We start from the raw sequence: 22,357 nt of genomic DNA on the forward strand, positions 1-22,357 counted from the left end.
AAGGAGTCAAATCAGCATATATATGGTGTCCCTACAAGCCCTGTAAGATTACTTTCCTGACTAGTTGGTAATCAGCTTAAGCCCTGAAACAACAGAGACAGATTTGGACATGGCCAAAGTCATGAAAAATACGGTGGAAATTGTGCTTCCTACAAAATAAAATTGGCTTTGTAACTGCCTATCCCCCAGTCTAGCAACTGTTTTCTCCCCTGTGGCCGCAGGTATTTATTACCTTACAGTTGAAGTGAAAAGGCGAACTTCTAGGTGCCAGGACTGGGCAGTCCTGAGAGGGCAGGGCATCTAGATACAGAAGTCAGTCCTCTCTCTGCTCTCTCTCATAGGTTTGGCCTTCATTCCTTCAGTCCTCGGAACCTACCCCCAAGGTCAGTCTGAAGTTTGTCTATAAGCCTGGTGACTGCTCGCCACCCCACTGGGATGGTATTGCACAGGTATGAAATGTTCACAAGTTTAAAAGGCACAATTGCAGTTGCTCTTGGGGCTGGGCTGGTTCCCCCATCCCAGTTTTTGCAGGATGTGGCCATGGCCATGGGCTCCCGTTGAGCACTGGGACTGTGGAGGGGGTGGGCACTGGCGCAGCATGGAGGTTGGGCACGTGCGGCAGGAAGCCTGCACAGCAGGACTCAGTGTCTGCAAGGGGGCTGTAAATGAAGCTCCAGCTGCCTCCCCTTGGCAGGAGGGTCTGGGGGTGGGCATGGAAGGCAAGGTCTCAGATTTCACATTGCAGGAGCCGACCCAAGAAGCCGAAGTTGGGCGAGATCCCACTCCTCCTCTGCTTGATGTAATCGAAGGCGTCCTTCAGGCTGAACTGCTTGGTCATCAGGAGGTAAGCCAAGCAGATGGTGGGCAAATAGGACATCCCAGCCTCACAGCGGACTAGGTCCTTGTTTCTTTTTCCCTGACGCAGTCAGTGAAGTATATTGTTTGTTTGTTTCTTTTTAAAAAAATTAGTTTCAGGTATACAAAACAACGTAATAGTTAGACATTTATCATTAACACCCCTCGTAAAGTGATAACCTCCCTCCCCCATTCTACTACCCCTCTGACATTGCATCCAGCTGTTACATTTCCACTGTCTTTATTCCTTATGCTGTACTCCATTTCTTGTATCTCTCTGTCTTTCTGTCTCTCTCTGTCTGTCTGTCTGTCTGTCTCTCTCTCTCTATATATGTATATATATGTATATATTAAATTATAGTTGACATTCATTATTATTCAGCTTCAGCTTCAGATGTACAATGCAGTGATCAGGCATCTACATCATCCCTGAAGTGATCTCTCTAACAAGACAAGTGTCCATCGGATACCCTACAAAATCTTTACAATGTTATTGATTAGATTCCTCAAACTGAGTTTCATATCCCTGTGACAATATTGTGGTTACCGATTGTGCTTTCTAATCCCCTCACCTTCTCCCTCATCCTCACCCTCTCCCATCTAGCAACCCTCAGTTTTTCCTCTATGTCTCTGAGACTGTTTCTGATTAGTTTGTTCATTTATTCTATTCTTTAGATTTCGCATATAAATGAGATCATATGGTATTTGTCTTTCTCCGTCTGGTTTATTTCACTTAGCATAATGTTCTCTAGGCCCATCCATGTTGTTGCAAATGGTAAGATTTCTTTCTTCTTTATGGCTGCGTAATACTCCTTTGTATAAATGTACCACAGTTTCTTAATCCAGTCGTCTACTGATGGGCATTTCAGTTGTTTCCATGTCTTGGCTATTGTGAATAGTGCTGCAATAATCATAGGGTGCATAAATTTTTCCGAATTAGCATTTTGGATTTCTCTGGATAGATACGTAGGAGTGGAATTGCTGGGTCATAAGATAGTTCCATTTCCAGTTTTTTGAGAAACCTCCATACTGATTTCCATAGTGGCTGCACCAATCTGCATTCCCACCAAAAGTGGACAAGGGTTCCCTTTTCTCCACATCCTCGCCAGCACTTGTTGTTTGTTGATTTATTGATGATACCCATTCTGACTGGGGTGAGGTGGTATCTCATTGTGGTTTTTATTTGCATTTCTCTGATGGTTAGTGAGGTTGAGCATTTTTTCATATGTCTGTTTGCCATCTGTATGTCCTCTTTAGAAAAATGTCTCCTCATGTCCTTGGCCCATTTTTCAACTGGGTTGTTTGTTTTTTTGGTGTTGAATTGAATGAGTTTTTTAAAATAAATTTTGGATTTATGCGATATGTCATTGACAAAGTCTATTGTTTCTTGAAAGTGGGAGCTAATGTCAGCTGCGAGGATCCATTTGTAGTGTAGGTGGGCGGGACAGGCCTCAGAGGTCTGCACTGAGACGTTCAGCAGGACTGAGAACCTCACACTTGCACGTGAGGTAATCTCTCCCCAGGTTGAGGAATGGGAGGATTGCAACTGGGCCGCCCTGCTCAGAAGCCAGCCTAGGGCTGATGCGGAGTACTGCTTTCCCATACTGGCTAGTGATGGCTCTCTTGGTGTCAGCCTTCTCTTGTGAAATGGGTTTTATATCCATGCAATGCTCAGGATATTCTGAGCTGAAGCTCTCATATTCCCCTTGGAGGAAGTAGAGTTTTAAGACTGGGGCCACCAGACAGAGCCCAGTGCCACCCTGTACGCTCAGTGCCCAACCTGGCCAGGCCACTCACTGCCCCAGAAACTCTATTTTATATTTTTTAAGTCTCTGAAACTATATATTATTCCACATATTCTCCCCTCCCCCACCATGCAGTTGAATAAAGATTCCATACAAAGTTTATTATTTCAGTTCAGAGTTGGGGTGGATTTATTAAAAACAATTTTGCTATTGATGGGGGTTAGGATTTTTGGTATAGGCGCTTCCTCTCACATATCCATAAAACAGTAAGCTTTGCCAATAGTAGGTCATACTACTAAGGCTCAGAATTATAGAGATGCAAAGTAATTATCAGTGACATTAAATTTAAAGAACTTAAGAATGTACCCCAAATGTTATAAGTTGTCCTTAAAAGCTGCTTTAAGAAAGCACATGTTTAAACCACGTCTTGAGCTCACTTACATTTTCAGCCTCATCCATTTCTACCCAGTTATTTCACATACTGGTGGAAGCTTCAGATAATGCCAGGGCTCTTGAACCGGGTGGCAGAACATCTGGAAACTGTAGTATTATTTGGGCACATGGGGAAATACTGGTATTTAATTGTATTCAACCTACTGCGCTAGAAACAATTCACGAGCAGAAAAGGATTATGTCCTACATATACAATGTAACAATTACCATAAAATAACACACAAAACTATGTAAGATTAAGCAAGGTGACCTCAGTTTCTGAGTTTTCTGTTAACTTTAGTTTGTTACTTATCATGTGCTTTGTTAGCATTCATTAACATGATTCAAAACTTACCCAAATTAATCATTCTTTGGGTAACTTCCATTCATTCACTCAATCCAGATTTTAATTACTAAAAGAAAAAAATCATCCGGTTCCCAGCTTCCTCTCCTGAGGGTTATATGCACTGAGATATTGTGTACCATTGTTCTCTGCCAGTAGAAGAACAGGACAGACGGCTCAGCCCTTACCTCATCTCGCTCTACTCTCTTCCTTGCTCACAAATCTTCCCGGATCTTCCAGACTCTACTCTGGAGTTGGAGCATTTTCACTTGAACTTGGACTGGCCCCTGGACTAGTTCTTTCTCACTGCTTGGTTCCCAGACCACTCAATTCTCCTGCCAGCCCATCCCTAGTTGAGGACTGTCTTGTGCGCCATGGAATCCTGAAAGCCACACAGGAAGAAGAGCTACGTAGGACTCTGAAGGCCTGGTTCTTGGCTTCTAAATACCATCCCTCCGAAAGGAACCAGAAAAGGTGCACCTAAGACTTTCAAACCTGAGGCTCTATCCAAAGCAGAGATCTGAAGAAAGCTTCAAAAGTAGTCACTCAAGACAATTTTAACATAAATAGGACAATGTGTACAGTGAATTGAAACACATCAAATTATGAAAAGTCATGAGTCCATAATGATTCTTAAAGAAAACTCCAGAAAAGTCCCCTAATATTTGTTATCGCTTAAGGAGGTTCAATTCCTTACTGTGAAAATTAACGGGGAAAAGTAAGCATTTGTATGTCATCCAGTAGGAATTGTATTTCAAGGAAACCAAATAGCCCCAGTTGGCGAGAAACTTTATATAATACCAGCAGCAAATATAAAAAGAATGATAGGATTGCATAAAAGCGTGATCTGGAGACCTCTTGAGCTAAGATGAGGAATTGGTTTTAAATTACTGGGTGAACAGTTGGTGGGGGCTGGACATCACATGGAGCCAAAATTATCAGCTTGGATACTGATTGCTCTTATAAAATATGGGGCTTAATTCTACAGCCTGTAAAATGGGTATATTCACTTGTCTCCATCCAAGACTGCTTGGAGTCAGGGAAATGCCATAGCTGTTTAAGAGCTTGGTTGAGAGGTCTGCAGTAAGTATGTGGAATGTGTGGCACTCTACACAGCACGCTGGGGTTTCCCCCAAACCCTCCCTCTGCTGTGTTTGTCACAAAGTAAGAAGGAATTCTGATTCCCAGCCCTGCCTCTCTGTTTCCGCTCAATGAGCCTGGCTGACCGCAAAGGAGCCTATCAATGCTGAGAGGCTCAAGTTCCCAGCAGTGAGGTGGAGACTATGCTTAGCACAAACCTTGGTAAGAGATGGGGTAGGATGTACCCCAGGCAGAATTGCCTGACAAAAAATGTTGTGCCACTCAGTGAACCATGATGGAGCACCTGCCCTGTCCACGCCCCAAATAACCCATGAGCCTCAGAAGTTAAACACTGTGCCCTGGGTCCCACAGCTAGAACCTGCTAGAGCCAGACAACCCCACCCAGTCTGTCTGCCTGGAAGGCTTGGGCTTTCCCTGCTGTTCTCCTGTCTGCTTTTGGCATCTCCAGCTTCCACACAAATAGTTCCTGAGAGCCTGTCAGGAGCCAGGCCCTACGCTACACACCTGGACGTCATCAGTGAATGAACAAAGGTACTTGACCTGATCTACAGGCCTGGAAAAACTTTGAAGATCAAATAAAACGTTTTGCACTGAGCTCCTGGATGGAGTTGCTGTCTCCTGAGATGGGGACTGTATGGTGGGCAGTCTTGGGAGGCAGAGACAAGAAGTCCAGTTCTTTCAACTTCTTTAGGAGCACTTCTTGCTTCTTCCCTGTCCCACCTGAATATTCTTGCACACAGCCTTGCCTCAGCATTGAAACCTGTTCTGCCAATGCAGCCCTGAGTCCTTGCTCCTCAGTGCAGGTTTTATTTCAATCCCTGGTTCAAAGATGGTATTTCAAGCACAGTAAGCAAGTATAAGGGGTTTTGAGGAGAAGGAGGTCTAGTGTCCCTTAAACAGACAGGGCGCAGGTAGCAATCAAGTAACAATAAAGGGGACCATTTTACCTGGAAGTCCCTATGGCATCACTACAGATCAGATTGGAAGAATATACATTAAATTTGTGACCGTGAGTGCTTCCTTAGAGCAAGAGAAGGAAGGCTGGGTCAGTGACACAGGGGTCCTTCATGACAGAGCTGTTTATCTGTATGTATTATTTTGATTCTTTAAAAAAGAAATGTTATAAAGCAAATTGGATTGAATGTTAATTGTCAGTTCTGGTTGGTGGGAACACGATTGTTTATTATTTCATTCCTGGATTTTCTGGAGTGAGTGTATAGATTATAACGAGTAATAGTGGGTGAGACCAGATTACTTGGGTTCAGTTCCAGCTCTGTCACTCGTTACTTGTGTGGCCCTGGGCAATGAATCAGCCAACCTCCTTTTTCTCATGTTTTGAAGATCGAGTGAGTTTATACAGAAAGCATTTAGACTAATGCTCGGTGCATAGTAAGAACTATTGAAGCAGTAGCTGTTCCTGTTCTTATGACTAAGAATATACTTATAAGTCATTGTAAATCAACCAACAAAAAGGACTTACAGGATTTTCTAACTGCTTAGAAATTTTGCAATCTTGACCAAAGAAGTTCTGCTAAGGCCCTGAGACTTCCTCGACACCCAGACCATGAGCGAGAAGTGGAAGGAAGCCCTGAAACCACAACGTCCAGAACATTTCCTAGATTCCATCCCAGGAAATAAAAAGGGCCCTTTTGTGTGGTTCTAGGAAGAATTAGTAATTTATATCCAGGAAGCATAAATTCCAAGAAGCAAGACACAAGGCTGTTCTCACATCTTTCTGTACAATATGACTTTTTATTTCCTTTCTTTTTTTTCTTCTAAATTATTATATTTCCTTGCTGCCCTTATCGTCCAACTTTCAATTATTACCCTTGTTACCTGCATGTGCCCTGGATTAGCCTCACTGAAGATGTGGATTATTTAAATGCATGCATATTTTTAAAGGAATAGTTATTTACTCCTTTAATTAGTTTGTAAACCAAATGTATTTCTGCTCTCTTTGCTGAGAGGAAATTATCTTATTTGTATATTGCCTCTAACTGAAATGACTCCCCCCCAACCAGTTTATTAATTTCTGATTACACCTGTAAAATAGGAAAACAACTCAGATTTTAGTCTTTAAAGGAAAAAAAGAAGTTCATGAATCCACATAGACCAAGTCATAATTCTTTGTAACTCAGATCTCTCTGTTTGTACCTTTAGTTTTTCTTCTCCATTCCCTGTCCTCTCAGATCTCCTCACTCTTCAAAGTCTTCTATTCTTAAAACTGACTTTCATTTCTAAAGAGACTTTAACTGTCTAAAGAAATATTCGTTTCTGGCTATTTGTCACTGGTAGAAGCAGGTACAGTGTGCAGGGCACCCAGTGCCAACCTGTGAAGAACGACCTCAGACCTAAGGAGACCCTGGCTGAGAGAAGGGGCTATACTTGCTAAATCCATTTCATCATCTGCAGGTCACTTTCCCCCCATTCTCTGTGCTTGATCACCTTATAGAATTCCCACCCACTGAAGTCGCCAGCAGCTCCTTTCCGTGCAAAACCACAAGCCCTGGGCTGTCCTTATGCTGAATCTTGGCCCTCCTTGGCTGCAGTTACCCTGCACATCTGCCACCCTTTCCTTGGTTTAGGGCAGCCAGACAAAACAGATGAACCTTTAACAATGCACTTTTCATATGATCCCACATTCCACTTTTGGGAATCTATCTTACAGAAATACACACATCCTCAGGGACGAATGTACAAAGATATTCATTTGAGCTTAATAAATGAAAAACATTAGAACAACTTATAGGGGAAATGGTGAATTATGATACATTCATACCTTGAAAGAATCAGGAAGTTAGAAGAATAAGGCACATAAGAACTGATATAAAAGGATTCTGTAAAGTCTGTAAAAGAAAAAAAAAAGTAAGTTGCCGAACAATATTTGTGCCCTAGTAACTACTAAGGGAAATTTGTAGCTTGGAAATTTGTTGTAGAGCTGAATTCCAACTATTCCAATCCTATTATGTCCCTTATGGACCAAATAAAAGGAGTTCTCTGGAAAGTAACTTCATAGGCTGATCTGATCATAAATTTCTAACTGGGCAGGTCATGGTGAGTAGTCATGCCCCAAGCCTATAACTTCTTTAGTGAGAGGTTTTAAGCCAGCCCTGTCCATTGCTTTTTGTGCATCTACTGTAACACACCTTTGCAATGCCAGAAGTAATACCCCTGGAAGGCGGGGTAACCCTCAAGAGAGCACATAATCTTGTTAACTGTCCCAGCCTTCCTTTCCCTAATCTCCCTTTTGTTCCTTCCTTAATCTCCAGTGCAAAAAACAAGCTGCAAGACTGTTATTCTGGGGTCATTTGAGATCTTGCTCCTCGGCATATGCTGTCAGTTTGGCTCAAATAAACTCTTATAAAAATTCTCCACAGGTTTGGACATTTCTTACCTCGACATTAGAATCAGTTTGCCTTTTCTGAGGGGCATCTGGTGTATTAGTGGTGCTTTCTGTGGTACTGAAGCTTATTGACTAGAGAACTTCAGATGCTCTTCTGCGAGGTGAGTGGAAGTGCCATACACGAAATTGGTCCTAGAATTTGGGCTTAAACAAGTCGGGCGAGCAAGTGTGGAACCCTAGAGCTGTTTGTTGGTATTGAGCTGCCTCCTGGATGCCCATGTGGTACGGGTCAAAGAGACCACCGAATTTATGAGGCTGGAGCTCAAGCGAAGTCAGAGCTGAACGTAGAAATTCAAGACTTTTCATCATTTAAATCAAGAGTGATTTACTTTTTTTAAGTCCTGGACCCCTTTGGCAGTCTGGTGAAGCCACTTGACCTCCTTCTCAGAATGATGTTTCTAAATGCCTAAAATAAAATACGTAAGATTACAAAGGAAACCATAATAAAATATAATTAAGCTTAAAAAATGTAATACAGTAATATAATATGCTCAGGTATTAATAACATTATATAACAGATGTAGTACGTAGATCTATTAAATAAATGACCTCAGATCTGAGAAATTAGTGACCATAATTTCAAAGTAATAAAAAAATATCTTTAGATGGAAATGTTTGTGATTTCTGTTGGTGACAAAGCCACAGGTACTACTATACTACTTAAATCCCTTTATTCATGAATGAAAGAAATATTAAATTTCAGGTAGAGAGTGGTGACAATAGGTTGTTTCTTCCCATTCGAGTTCATGAATCCCCTGAATGGTATTGAAAGCCACAGAACACAATAAAATCATTGAGTATATATGGAAAAGAACAAGGTTCCTAGGACTAATGTCTGCTAGGTATGTCCTGATGTTAAGAGGTTGAGCAAAGGAGGAGGGGCTCCAAAAGACTCAGAAGGTGCAGATGGTGAGATAGGAGAGGAACCAGGAGAGGGGAGAGTCAGGAAGCCAAGAGAAGAAAATGTCTCTGGGGGAGGACCCAAGGATCTGCACTGTTTATAATCTCTCCAGAGACCTACTATTTACATCATTTTATGTTCCTCTATACTGGGCCATTCCCACTGTTCATTCATTTATTCATTCATGTTTTTCCAACTCCAACAGTCTATCAAGCAAAGTGTTCTAAGTCTGGGAATAAAGCAATAATGGCCAGTTACTTTGTTTTATTTTTTAAATGTTTTTGTCCAGTTACTTTGTGACAGCCACTCAGTATTCATGAATTTGCTTTTCACAACAACTCTTTCATTATAACTCCCACTCAGTAGATGAAATCAAGGCAGAAAAGGTTAAATAGCTTATCCAATGGAAAGGATGGAGCCTGGATTTGGACCTAGCTCCTGAGCCCCAGATCTTTTTTTCAGGTCTGAAAGGTTGTCTATAATTCTCTCTTTTAATTTTGTTTGTTTCCTGCTTTATTGAGATATAATTGACATATAATATTGTGTAAGTTTAAGGTGTACAATGTAATGATTTAATAAATGTATATGTTGTGAAATGTTGCCATAATAAAGTTAGTTAACATATCCATCACTTCACATAGTTACAGTTTTTTTCTTGTGTGTGTGTCTGTGGTAACAATAAAGATCTAATCTTAGCAAATTTCAAGTATACAGTATGTATTGTTAACGATAGTGCCATGCTGTACAAGTTCCCTAGAAGTTACTTATCTTATAATTGAAAGTTTGTACCCTTTGTCCAACATCTCCCCATTTTCCCCACCCTCCATCCCCTGGCTTTCTGTTTCTATGAATTCAACCTTTTTAGGTTCCACATATAAGTGATATCCTACTGTCTTTCTGCTTGTTAGCATAATGCCTTCGAGGTTTATCCATGTAGTCACAAAAAGCAGTATTCCTTTCTTTTTTATGGCTGAATAACATTCCATTTTATACAAGTATATAGTATGTCACATTTTCTTTATCCATTCTTTTGTCCAGGACACTTAGGTTATTTTCATGTCTTGGCTATTGTGAATAATGCTGCAATTATCATGGAGGTGCAGATATTTCTTCAAGATACTGGTTTCATTTTTTTTTGGGGGGGGGGCAATATATATCCCAGAAGTAGGATTGCTGGATTATATGGTAGTCTTATTTTTAATTTTTTGGGAAACCTCCATACTGCTTTCCACAATGGCCATACTAATTTACGTATACATTCCCACCAACAGTGCACAAGGGTTCTTTTTTCTCCACATCCTTCCCAGCATTTGTTATCTGTTGTCTTTCTGATAATAGCCATCTTAACAGATGATATCTCATTGTGATTTTGATTTACATTTCCTTGATGATTAGAGATGTTGAGCACCTTTTCATGTACTTGTTGGTCATTTGTATGTCTTTTTGGAAAAATTCAAGAACTGTTCAAGTCCTTTGCCTATTTTTTAATTGGATTTTTTTAAGGGGCTATTGAGATATATGAGTTTCTTATATATTTCCAACATTAACCCCTTATCAGATACATAGTTTGCAAATATTTTCTCCCATTCCTAGGCTGCCTTTTCATTTTGTTGATTGTTTCTTTTGCTGTACAGAAACATTTTAATTTTATGTAGTCCAACTTGTTTACGTTTGATTTTGTTGCTTATGCTTTTTGTATCATATCCATAAAATCATTGCTAATACCAATATCTAGGATCTTTTTCCCTTTGTTTTCTTCTAGGAGTTTTATAATTTCACGTCTTACATTTAAGTCTTTCAATCCATTTTGAATTAATTTTTGTAAGTATAAGATAGGAATCCAGTTTCCTTCTTTTGTATGTGAATATCCAGTTTCCAGCACCATTTATTAAAGAGACTGTCCTTTCCCCATTGAGTATTCTTGGCTCCCTTGTCAAATATTAGCTGACGGTATATGCATGGGTTTATTTCTCCTGAGCCCTAGATCTTAAATATAATAAAGGCCCTGCTCTCTTGTGGTTTATATTGTTAGTGAGTCAGTATATCAGTGAATCCTCCAGTACCTTACTTCCATAAAAAATAAAAATAAAAAATTTCAAATTCTCCCTGACCCGATTAAGAAATACAAATTACCAGTTATAAATATAGTCATGGGGATGTAAAGGACAGCATAGGGAATATAGTCAATAATATTGTAATAACTATGTATGGTGTCAGATGGGTACTAGACTTATCGGGGTGATCACTTTGTAAGTTATATAAATATCTAATCACTATGTTGTACACCTGAAACTAATATAATATTGTATGTCAACTGTAATTGGAAAATTAAAAAAAAAAAGATTAAAAATTTTCCCTAACCCACCACCTCCCTATTTCTCTATTTCAACCCTATTTCTCTGCTCTTTTCACAACTCAACCTCTCGAAAAAATTGTTTGCCTAGTGTCACTCTGTCTCCTCTGACACCCCTCAGTCTCCTCCCATCCTGTGCCAAACACATTCTTACATCCCCTCTTCTCTGAAGCTGCTCTTGTCAAAATCTGCATGGCCTCCATGTTGCCAAGTCCAGTGGCTACTTCTTTGTATCTCTTCTCTATCTCTCAACCTCCTTTCCACTTTTTGAATCACTTTGTTTTGGCTTCTACGACCCACCATTGTCGGACCTCACTGCTCTTTGTTTGTCACCTCTACCCTATATGTATAATAATTCTCAAACTTTGAGCTGCATCAGAATTATGTGTTTTGTTAACAAAGAAAAAAAAAGATGAATGGGCCCCAACTCCGACATTCTGAGTCAGAATGGAAGCTTGGGGTACCCATGTCCCACTGTGTTTTAAATAAATGGCACAAGTAATTTTAGCACAGATCAAAGTTTGAAACCTAGCACTATCCAGGATTTTAAAAATTGTTTTTTCATAGATCAATTAAAATAAAATCAACAAAATGCTCCTTTCAGATTTTGGATGTTATGATAATCCCATTTATAAAATGTCATAATTGAGTGTTATGATAATCTCATTTCTAAAATGAAATTATTTCTGTGATTTCAGCTGAATTACCAAGGATGCAGGAAAGCACACATTCCAAAAAACCAATCATAAATTCCCTTGTTTCCATCATATGTCTAAAAATAGAAGCAGCAGCAACACTGAATCTGGGGTGGGAAGTCTCAAGTTCAAGTCCATTCTACAGATGTGATTTTCTAGTCCTGGGTAAGTCATTTAACCTTTTTAGACCTCAGCTTTGTCTCATCCACAATATAGGATTGTCATAATCCTTGTCTAGACATGATTCATTGTTCTGTTGGCCTACTTCCACCCTCCCCCTTAAAACCATTTTTTGGAAAGTTCCAGAATGCTGTAAATGTTCCCATTAGTTTCTATCTCTGGAGGAGTCAGAATCTTTATCCAAGACACTGTTTTGATACCTGTGCTTATCTGGCATAATTATTTGAATATACTGAAAGATGATTTTGATAAAAGATGAAAGGCTAGACCATAGTTTTCTTGCTTTGAGGCACAGACTTTTTGCAAGCCTAGATAATAAGGAGTAGAGAAATGTGAATCGAAAAATTTACGAACATGAGAGAAAAGCAAGATTTAAATTTATTTCCAAGTAAAAGGTCTGACAAATCTCAAAAAGTTTGTGCTTATCTCCTTTTGCTCCATTTCCCCCCCTGTGTGTAAGGGAAAATCTCTGCAGGATTTTGATTATGTGTGGGGTGTGACTAGATGGAAACAGGTGCATAAATAATAAGCCTGTTTCTAAACATAGGGGAAGAAAACTGCCATGGACAGATCTAGTTGGAGTGTTTCTTTTCTTCCTCTCAATCCATAAAACTGGCATTTTTTTAGCAAGCTGCCATAAACACAGTTCATGCAACTTGTTTTGGCATCTTAATGAAGTCCCAGATCCCTCCTTTTTTTGTGATCTAATCACCACCTTCTATGAAGAGTTTACTCAGCGCAGATATGATAATATTCTCCAGCTGTGTTGTCCAATGTGTTAACCATTAGCTGGGTGTGGTTATTTAGATTTAAACTTTAGTTAACGTGAAATAAGATTTAAAATTCACTTGCTCAGGCACATGAACCACTTTTCAAGGGTCACTAAAGCACACGTGGCTGGTGGCTACATGTGATGGACCCATGCAGATGTAGGACATCTTCATCATCGCAGGAAGTTCTACTAAACAATCATCCTTAAGAGTAATGCTGCTCCCTGGGGAATATTTTGTAACATCTGGGGTTGTTTTTGGTTGTCAAAAGAAAGAGTTGGGTGCTGTTGGCATCTAGTGGGTAGAGGCCAGGTTTGCTGCTAAACACCCTACAGTGTGTAGGACAGTCGCCCACAACAAAGAATTATCTGGGCCAAATATCAATAGTGCCTAAGTTAAGAAAGCATGTTCTAGAGGTAGGATTTTATTAAACTGATGTCAGGCAACCAGCACATTCTGAGATCATGATGGCCCACAGGGCCACTTAGGGTTGAGCCCCGCCATCGTTCCTAAGACTGCAGGCAACAGATCTTACTGGATTCGTTCATTCTGTTTGCGCAATGGTTGGGTAGAGTCTCTGAAATATTTGAACCAACCCACTTATCACGAGTTCTATAAATTTCCTTAAATAAGAGCTCATTTTCACAACTCTTAGGCTGATTAACAAGCCTGCTAATTTTATCAATGAAAATCCATTTGTGACATTCATTATGTTAATCCACCAGCCCTGGTGGGTTGAACGCACTCTGTGTAGCCAAGAGAGCTCTGGAGTGGGGCTTTCTGGATAAAAGGTGGCTGATCCCTTGCACCTGATCTCTGCCAACTTGCCTCAACCTTGGCTAAGTAAAAGTGTTTTTAAGTGACTTTGCTTTGCTCTCCTATGCTTAACTTTCATCTTGGAAAAAACAAACCAGAACATAGCTTTTGCAAACTCTGCCCCTTTAAATTATAATTATTTTGCAAAGTATTCAAACATTAGTAAATCACACACATCACACACACACACACACACACACACACACACACACACACACACTCTCTCTCTCTCTCTCAGATATGTGTGGTCTTCACCTTTCTGATACTTCTTTTCCTCCTATGACCCCCAAACCCAGTGTCTCAGGTTTTCAAGCACACAAAAGCACTGAGCTTGTGTGATTAATTGTTGTCTACAATAAGTTCTGTATCTTATTTAACCAGATCAAAGGCTAATTATGCCTGAAATGCATTCTCTGCACCTTTGCAGCTTCCAACATATCTTACCGCCTGCAGACTGGCTTTGGTCCTACTGGCTCTCCCATAATGAGTCATGTGATACCCTTGACTTTGGGGCCTTCTTGCTTCTGCCTATGAACTGAAGGTATGGACCTGATGATCCTTTAGTTAGTTCCCTTTTAGTTGCAGCTTTCTGCAGCTCTCTGCACTATTCACTTAGTAGCCGCTTTCCATTCACACTGCAGTCAAGAAGGTCAACTGATTTTGCTGTCTCCTTAAGCTCATTGTGATGGATTCTGACACATACTGTAGTATTTAGAGGTGACATCTTGATGTTCACAATAAATTCTCAAATGAAGAATTCCAAGAGAGAGAAAAGCAAAGGTAGCAAACTGCTAATAGTTGGTGAATCTAGGTGAAGGGTATATAAGTATGCATTGTAGTATTCTTCTAATCTTTATGAAGGATGACTTTTTTTTACATAAAAAACAAAATGAAATGAATTCCAAATGTCAGTGTAGTTGTCCAAAGGGAAATGTTTTTCTTTTTTCTTTTTTTTTTTGCTCCCTGCTAACCTCAAACTCAAGAATTTCTTAACTGTCCCAAGAAACATTCTCTTTGCAGAAGCTTTTGACACTTGTGAATGAAAAGCCAGGGCAAAATGCCCCTCCAATAGCCTCAAAGAATGCCATTCTCAAACTTTTTGACTTCTCCTTTTAACAAATAAGAGATACAACATTTATCTCCTCCCCTTAGCTCCCCAAACTTGGAGATATGGATACATATCTTTTCAAACTGCTGAACTATAGTTTTCAAAGTGATAAAAATACACCAGGGTTTTCATTTGTTTCTTGTTTAGAAACTAAACAAACAAAAAAATAGCAACACTTTTACCGATCGAAATACCTAAGCCATCTATTGATCCCACAACATTTATTGAGCACACTGTTCTGGAGGTAAACCACCACCTCCACCACCGATTCCTGTCCTGTTCGTACATTCTAAGAGGTACAGATGGAACAGAAACAGCAAATAGAGGAAATATGTTCCTTATTATTATGTGAGAAAGTGGTAAGTGCTATGGAAAAAAGGAAACAGTTGAACAGAATAAGGGGCTTTGGGGTAACGGGACTGGAGGGCTGGCTTCAGTATCCATTCAGCCTCACTGGGGACGCGTGTTCAGTGACTGGCCTCACTGAGAACGGTGCAAACAGGGACCTGGCAGAAGTTTGGTCAAGGGACTGAGAAAAGCTATAAAAAGTGCCCTAATGCAGGAGTGTGAAGGTGTGTTAGGAGAAAAGCAGGCTGCCCAGTGTGGTGGAGCTGTGGAAAGGGCGTTGAAGATGAGATCAGAAAGGTGAAGAGGGAGTTGGGGAAGGATCTATAGGGCATGACATGATCTGACTTACATTTTAAAAGCATCACTGGCGGTCCTTTGAGAGTAGACTAACTGAACCCATCTCCTCTGAGTTGATGTGCTTCTAGGGCCACCTTCTGCTTTTGATTAAGGTAAGCAAACCTAATGAATTCTAAATACTGGCCATGTCTTACGTGGTTATAGATGATGTCAGATCCCTATTTTCCCCTAGTAGCCCCATTTACCTTTATTTTTTTGCCCAAGTCGCCCTCAGCTTTAAACTTAATGTTCCAGTTAGGACTGCGGTTTTCAGAAAACTTTCATTCTAATTAGTTACAGTACATCTGTTTCTTATTATGAATTTTGTGCACCTTTCAATCTGAACACATAGCTTTCCCCCATATTTATTCTCTTCCACCCCTGGAGGCCTGATAAATACCTTAGAAAATGTGCATTCTGACAGCATAATTAAGGCATACTTTCATTTGTATTTTCTTAACCCCCGTCACTCAAAGAGGAAGCAAAATAGAATTTATGTGGCTGGAAGAACAAGGTGGCACTGAATTGTTTATTATGTCAGACTAGAGAAGGGTATTAGTACTTATTGAAAAAAATGGGAAGATGGTAAATGGTCTTCTAATGAGAACCTGGTTAGCATTATGTGCCTGGGAAGGTAGGGGAGTGACTGGCAGAGCCCTGGAGATGCTCCTATTTCAAATATAAGGGATAAAGTGTCAGAAGGAAAAGGTTAGGTTAGAAAAAGTTTGGTTGCCCTTACTCGGCACAGGCTGGTTGCTGAATTCTCTGGCTGGATCCAGGAGCTGATGCCTTGCACGTGGAATCAGGGCTGAATTCCTAACCATGTCCTTCTTGGTCCTCTCTGGTCCTCTACTGTCTTTGTAGACTGAGCTCAGAGGGCAGTGCACCTTTCACGCATCTTGGAATTCCCTTATCTGGGAATTCTCTGTACTGTCTCCAAATTGTTGCCTTTAACTGAATTCTAAGTCTCCAATTTTGTGAAATTTATTCATCTTGAAGGCTAAAGATGTAATGAATGGGTCCCTTCAGTGTACTCTCATAGCACTTTGTAATGATAGGAATGGTTCACGCTATCAAACTCCCACAGAGCGGGCACTGTAGCAGACTATCTACATGTATGCTTCATTCACTCCTTTCATTGACAATATATGTATGGGTTTTATTCCATTTTTCAGATAAGAAAAGAGTGACCCAGAATTAACATGCTAAAGTTTATACACAAAGACTCTCCAGCCAAGCTTCTCATCCCTGCATGAATGTTTCTAATCATGTAATGATTTGTACTCTTGTTATTTGTTTACTTGGTGGGTTATAACCTCCTTGAGTAATAAGACAAAACCACATTTGTCTTTATTTTCTCAATAGCTCTTGGCGAACCCCTAGTAGGGATGGACTAACTATGTGATGGGATCAATGATACTCAGAATGCCTGACATTGGCACTCTGACGTCTCAAGGTTACTTGCATCCTTTGGCAGAGGAGAAGGTTATTTTAATAATAATTGTGATGGAATTTAACTGAAAACAAAATTTGCTCAGAAAATCTGAAAAAGTTTTCAGATTTGTTCCGAGGCGAAGTCACAGGGGACGGGAAGAAGGAAATTCTCCTGTAGGTGAAGATACATCAGGACGGGGTTCTCTTACATCTGGTTCGAAGCAGAGTTCTTTGCACAATGAGACCAAAATCCCCATTTACAGATGAAAATGCTGCTAAATGCTGGCAAGCCACAACACGTTGGTTGTCTGGAGATGATGTGTTGTGTTAATCCAGGATCAGTCTGTGCTGTACATCATTGAAACTCAACGTGGGAAGGGCTTTCTGATCATCATGGACTAGACCCAGAGAAGGTTGGGCCATCTCTAGGTGGCTTTTGCATTAACATTTACAAACACTTTTAACTTGCTCCCTTAGCAGTGCCATTAAAGAGCTGATGAGGAGTAAAGTGGACAGGTTTTCTTTGCTTTGTGTTCCAAAGCTATAGGTTGCTTTTGACAGCAGGTGAAATTCAGCAGGTGAGAAAGCGTGGATTCATCAGACCCAGATATACCGGGGGTGCCAAAAAAAGGTATACAAGTGGACACTTTGGTTAACGTTGCTCAAGCAGTAGTTCGCCGTAATCAGAAGTGTCTGGAGGCTGAGGAGCACCTCTTGTAATTACAGAAGTCAAACGTGACTTGCATTCATTTTTTGTTATCAGTATATATTGAGTATTACAATTTTAATAGTTTTTTCCTTTCTTAAAATGTGTATACACTTTTTTGGCACCCTCTCTATACAGGAATTTATTACATAAAAGGTGGCATATCAAATCTGCAGGGAAAATGTAGCTTACATACTGCATAGTGCTGGAAAAACACATGACCATCTAGAAAAAAAATGGGATCCGAATTTTATTTTATATGCCAAAAGAAATTGCAGAAGGATATAAAACATTACATATTAAAAATGAATCCATTAAAGTATTAGTGGAAAATATGGGCCCAGTTTTAAAAATCTTAGAATGGGAAAGACCTTTGTAAGCATGAAGAAAACCATAACATACAAAAAGTTTGATAAATTTGCAATATTAAAACTTAAAAATTTTGCTTGGAAAAGTACCATAAAAAAATCAAAAGATAATAGACTAAGGAAAATGTATTTGCATATGAAAAAGAGTTATTTAAAGAAATAAAAGGAGCTCGTACAAATAAATGAGAAAAGCTCAACAACTCAATAGGAAAATGAGATGGATATAGAATGAGACAGTCTAATATATTATAATGCAACAATCTAAAACAGAACGCAGAACTCTGTGTATTATAAGACCATTTGTGGAAAAGGTGTGTATAATTGACCCTTGAACAACATGGGTTTGAACTGCATAGGTCCATTTATATGTGGATTTTTTTTTCAATAAATATACAGTCGGTCCTCTGAATCTCTGGGTTTCGCATCTGCAGATTCAACCAACAGTATTTTCCATCCACAGTTAGGAATCTGTAGATGCAGACTTGTTCTATGCCATTTTATATAAGGGACTAGAGCATCCAAGGATTTTGGTATCTGTGGGAGGTGGGGGCTGAGGTGACCCTGAAACCATTCCCCTGTGAATACCGAGGGACTGTAGTTGTAAATTGTGGGGGAATCACAGTTATACTTAGATTTTTGACTGCAGGGAGTTGGCGCCCCTAACCCCTGCATTATTTTAGGGTCATCTGTGTATGCATCTGTAATTGTATATGCTTAGAATGTCTCTAAGGATTAGGATTAGAGACATCCTATATGCTTAGGATTTACTAGACACATGGTGTCCTCTGGGGGTTGGGGATGGGCAGAAGGGATATGCTTTCTACTCTAAATCATTTAAGGCCTTTATCCTTATTTGAAAACAATAAAATATTTTATCCTTCCAAAAGAATACATAAAATTTAAGTCCTTTATCCTTATTTGAAAACAATAAAATATTTTATCCTTCCAAAAGAATACATAAAATTTATGTGTAAGTTGTGAAACATAATACAAAATAAACACCTCTGAGCCAGTTTCTCGGCATTAGGATACTCTTGATGTTCTCTAGGGACATCTCTCTGACCGATGACCCTGCCTCCCATCCTACCCCATCCTTTAAGGTGACTCCTAAATTTGCCTTCCTTTACGGATTTTTTGGAAATTTACAAACATGGTATCATACTGTGTGTATTCTTTTACAACTTGTTAATTTACTTTTTCTCCTTCAAAGTGTAGCAGAATATGCCACCCCAAATATGTCTCTTAGGGCTGATTGTTTTTGAGAAACAGCAGACACAGGAGAAGCTCTGAAAACAGAATAGAAGTTACCCTTCTGCAGGGGACATTTACATTTACAGTCACGTGCTGCATAATGACATTTTGGTCTATGACTGACCGAATATACGATGGTGGTCCCAAAAGATTGTAATGAAGCTGAAAATTCCCACTGCCTAGTTATGTTGTAAAGTCTAAAGTCATAGTACAATGCATTACTCACGTGCTTGTGGTGATGCTGGTGTAAACAAAAACAAACCTACTGGGCTGCCAGTCGTATAAAAGTACAGCATATACAATCACAATAGTAGGCTGTATCATCTAGGGTTGTGTAAGTGCACTCTATGATGAAATTGCCCAATGATTCTTTTTTTTTTTTCTCAGGAGGGCGCAGCTCTCAGTGGCCCATGCGCGGATTGAACTGGCACCATGCTCTAACCAACTGAGCTAACCGGCCATCCCGAAATTCCACAATGATGAAATCACACAATGATGAATTTCTCAGAATGTATCCTGGTTGTTAAGTGGCACATGATTGAATAAGAGAAATCTGCGCTTGTAAAGGTGTCTAGCTCTCTGTACCCAGAAGAATGACTTTAAATCTAAATTAAACTGACAAAGACAGACTAACAGGAGAGAATCATACAAATTTATCGAATTTTTACATGTACATGGGAGCCTTCATAAGAGAATGAAGACATGAAGAAGTGACCAGAACAGGAAACTTTTATACCTTTTAGATAAACAATACTTTTGTGAAGAATTGACAAGACCAAGGAGTTTGGACTAGGGGTAGTCCACCTAAAGCTAGGTAGTCCTTCTCTTTCTTAGCTAGAAAGGGTCAGCTTGCCAAAATTTATTGGCGGATTCCTCTGGTGCTGGCTCTAGGCTGATAAGAGTCTGTCTCCAATCAAAGGAGAATTTATTTCTTGCTGTTAGGCAGAAAAGAGGGAGCTTTTTCTGTATTTTCTGCTTCTTAATTGCCTTTAGCTCAAAGTAATTTTTATGTCTAAGAGGCATAATTTGGGGTGATATATTCTGGTTTCCTTCAGAATCATTTGGAAAGTTTAAAAATGTATATTTCCTGACCTCAACTCTAGAAAGTCCAATACATTAGGTCTGAGATGGGACACAGCAATATGGTTTTGAACAACGAAGTTGGTTCTGACCATTCTTGGAGAAACATTGCCTCAGAGGGTGCATGGGGGAGGACTGGAGAGGTAAACGTGGGCAAGAGTGGGGGTGAATTCAGAGAAATTATATAATGAAAGAGAGAAAAGTTTGGGGGCAGGTAAATATGAGGACAGCTGAATGCTGAATGTGAGTGGGTCTCAACTGGAAGTAGAAGGAAGAGAGAGAAAGTTTAAAGCCATGCCAGGAGGAAGAATTCAGAAAGCTATTACATAAGAAATAAAAGGTGGCTGGACAAGAAATAAAACCTCAATTTAGAAGTATTCATTCATTCATTCATTCATTTGTTGATGTAAGAAACATCCAGACCTGTAGAGAAGTTTTATAAGAGTTTATTTGAATGGAGCTGATGACATACGCGGGGGAGCAAGACCTCAAATACTCCCAGGAATAACAGTGTTGCAGCTTCTTTTATGCATGTGAGGGAACATAAGGAAGATTAGATGGAGGTGGGAGAAAGCGAGGCAGGGATTGGATTACAGGGCAGTTAACAAGGTTATGTGCTCTCTTGAGGGTTACCACCCCCTTCTAAGGGTGTTACTTCTGGTATTGCAAAGGTGTGTTAAAGTAGATGCACAAGAACAATGGACAGAGCTGGTTTAAAACCTTTCACTAAAGAAGTTATAGGCTTGGGATGTGACTACTCACCTTGACTCACTCATTCACCAATCTTTATTGTAAGTTTATTACAGGCCAAGTGCAAGGAACAAGACAGACAGTTTCTGCTCTTGGAGTGGTAACATTTCAGTCAGGACAGTTAGACAATGCAATGATTAACCAACACAGGAAAAAGAGAAAATAGCAGGTGGTGATAAGTGTTAGGTATAAAATAACAATACAAAGGGAAGGCCTCTCTGAAAAGGTCACGTTGCAGCTCAGATCTGAATTATGAGTCAGCCAGCAAATATGGAGGGAGTGAGGTGGGGAGTTGGGGAAAGGGATGAGGTAGGGTGAGTAGATAGGAGGGCAGGGAGAACTTCTAGGCAGAGGAAACAGTTAGCTGCAGACACTCTAAGGCGGGCTTGAGCTTAGCTGGTGGAAAACAGAAAGGCTGGAGCACAGCGAGGGAGGGGAAATGGACAGTGACGTGGGAGGGGAAAACTGCCAGATTCTAAAGGCAGGTTAAAGAATTTGATTCAATGTAGTGGGAACCAACTAGAGGGATTTAAGGTGGGGACTGGATGAGAATTGATTGACATTTCTAAACAACATTCTGGCTGTTCTATAGGGAATGGATTGGGGTTGGAAGCAGGAAGAACGCTAGGAGCCTTTTGTAACAATACAAGACATGGGACTGAGCAGTGTGGATGGCAGTAGCAGCAGCATACATTAGAGAGGCTAGAGGATCTGGTTACTCTGTGGTAGAGAAGGTAAGACCTGCTGTTGGAGCAGATGTGAAGGAAAGACAAGTGTCAAGGCTGACTCTGGTCCCCAAAGCTTGTCCAATCTACCTCCCAACTTCTTCTTGAATGTATGTACCCTTTCTGTTACCATCCCACTATCTCAGATCTTGTTATGTCTCACCTTGAACCCTGCAAGAATCTGTCAACTAACTCTTCCTGGGGCCTCAAGCCTGTCCTCTCTTCTTCCCTCCTATCTCTGCAGTGTTGACTAAATGTTTTCCTTGTTTTTAAATCAGAGATTTTTCTAAACAAAGCTAATCACATCACTCCCCTCTTTAAAATTGTTAAGTGAGTTTCTAAATACCCTTAGACCAAATCCAAAATTTCTTAGGGATAGGGAAAGGAATTACAATGTCAGGTACTTTTCCTACATTGAATCCTCGCTTAATCCCTTGACAATCCCCTGAGGAAGTGATTATCCCCATTTAATGGGTAATAAACTGAAACCAGAGGTGAAAGAATTTGCCCAAGGTCAAAGGGTTGCAGAGCTATTAAATGGCACATAAACCAATGGTTTCCAAACATGACTGTAACAGGGGCCATTGTTGGAGGGGTGGGGGAGTCCCCTGGGACTATCCTGGGGAGGAGCTGAATTTTCTTTTTAAAAATATAGAC

At 40.1% G+C, this 22,357-nt stretch overlaps 1 protein-coding gene across 1 annotated transcript; it reads right to left on the bottom strand.

Moving 5' to 3' along the window:
- Nucleotides 1–468: 468 nt before the first annotated feature.
- Nucleotides 469–11,336, bottom strand: LOC109457302 (dual specificity protein phosphatase 5). The gene is given in 5 exon segments (XM_074331524.1): nucleotides 469–732; nucleotides 734–904; nucleotides 2,201–2,336; nucleotides 2,338–2,584; nucleotides 11,288–11,336. Coding segments are annotated over 5 exon segments (867 nt in total).
- Nucleotides 11,337–22,357: the final 11,021 nt, after the last annotated feature.

This window comes from Rhinolophus sinicus, linkage group LG04 (genome assembly GCF_036562045.2).
Source record: "Rhinolophus sinicus isolate RSC01 linkage group LG04, ASM3656204v1, whole genome shotgun sequence".
In the NCBI taxonomy this organism is placed as follows: domain Eukaryota; kingdom Metazoa; phylum Chordata; class Mammalia; order Chiroptera; family Rhinolophidae; genus Rhinolophus; species Rhinolophus sinicus.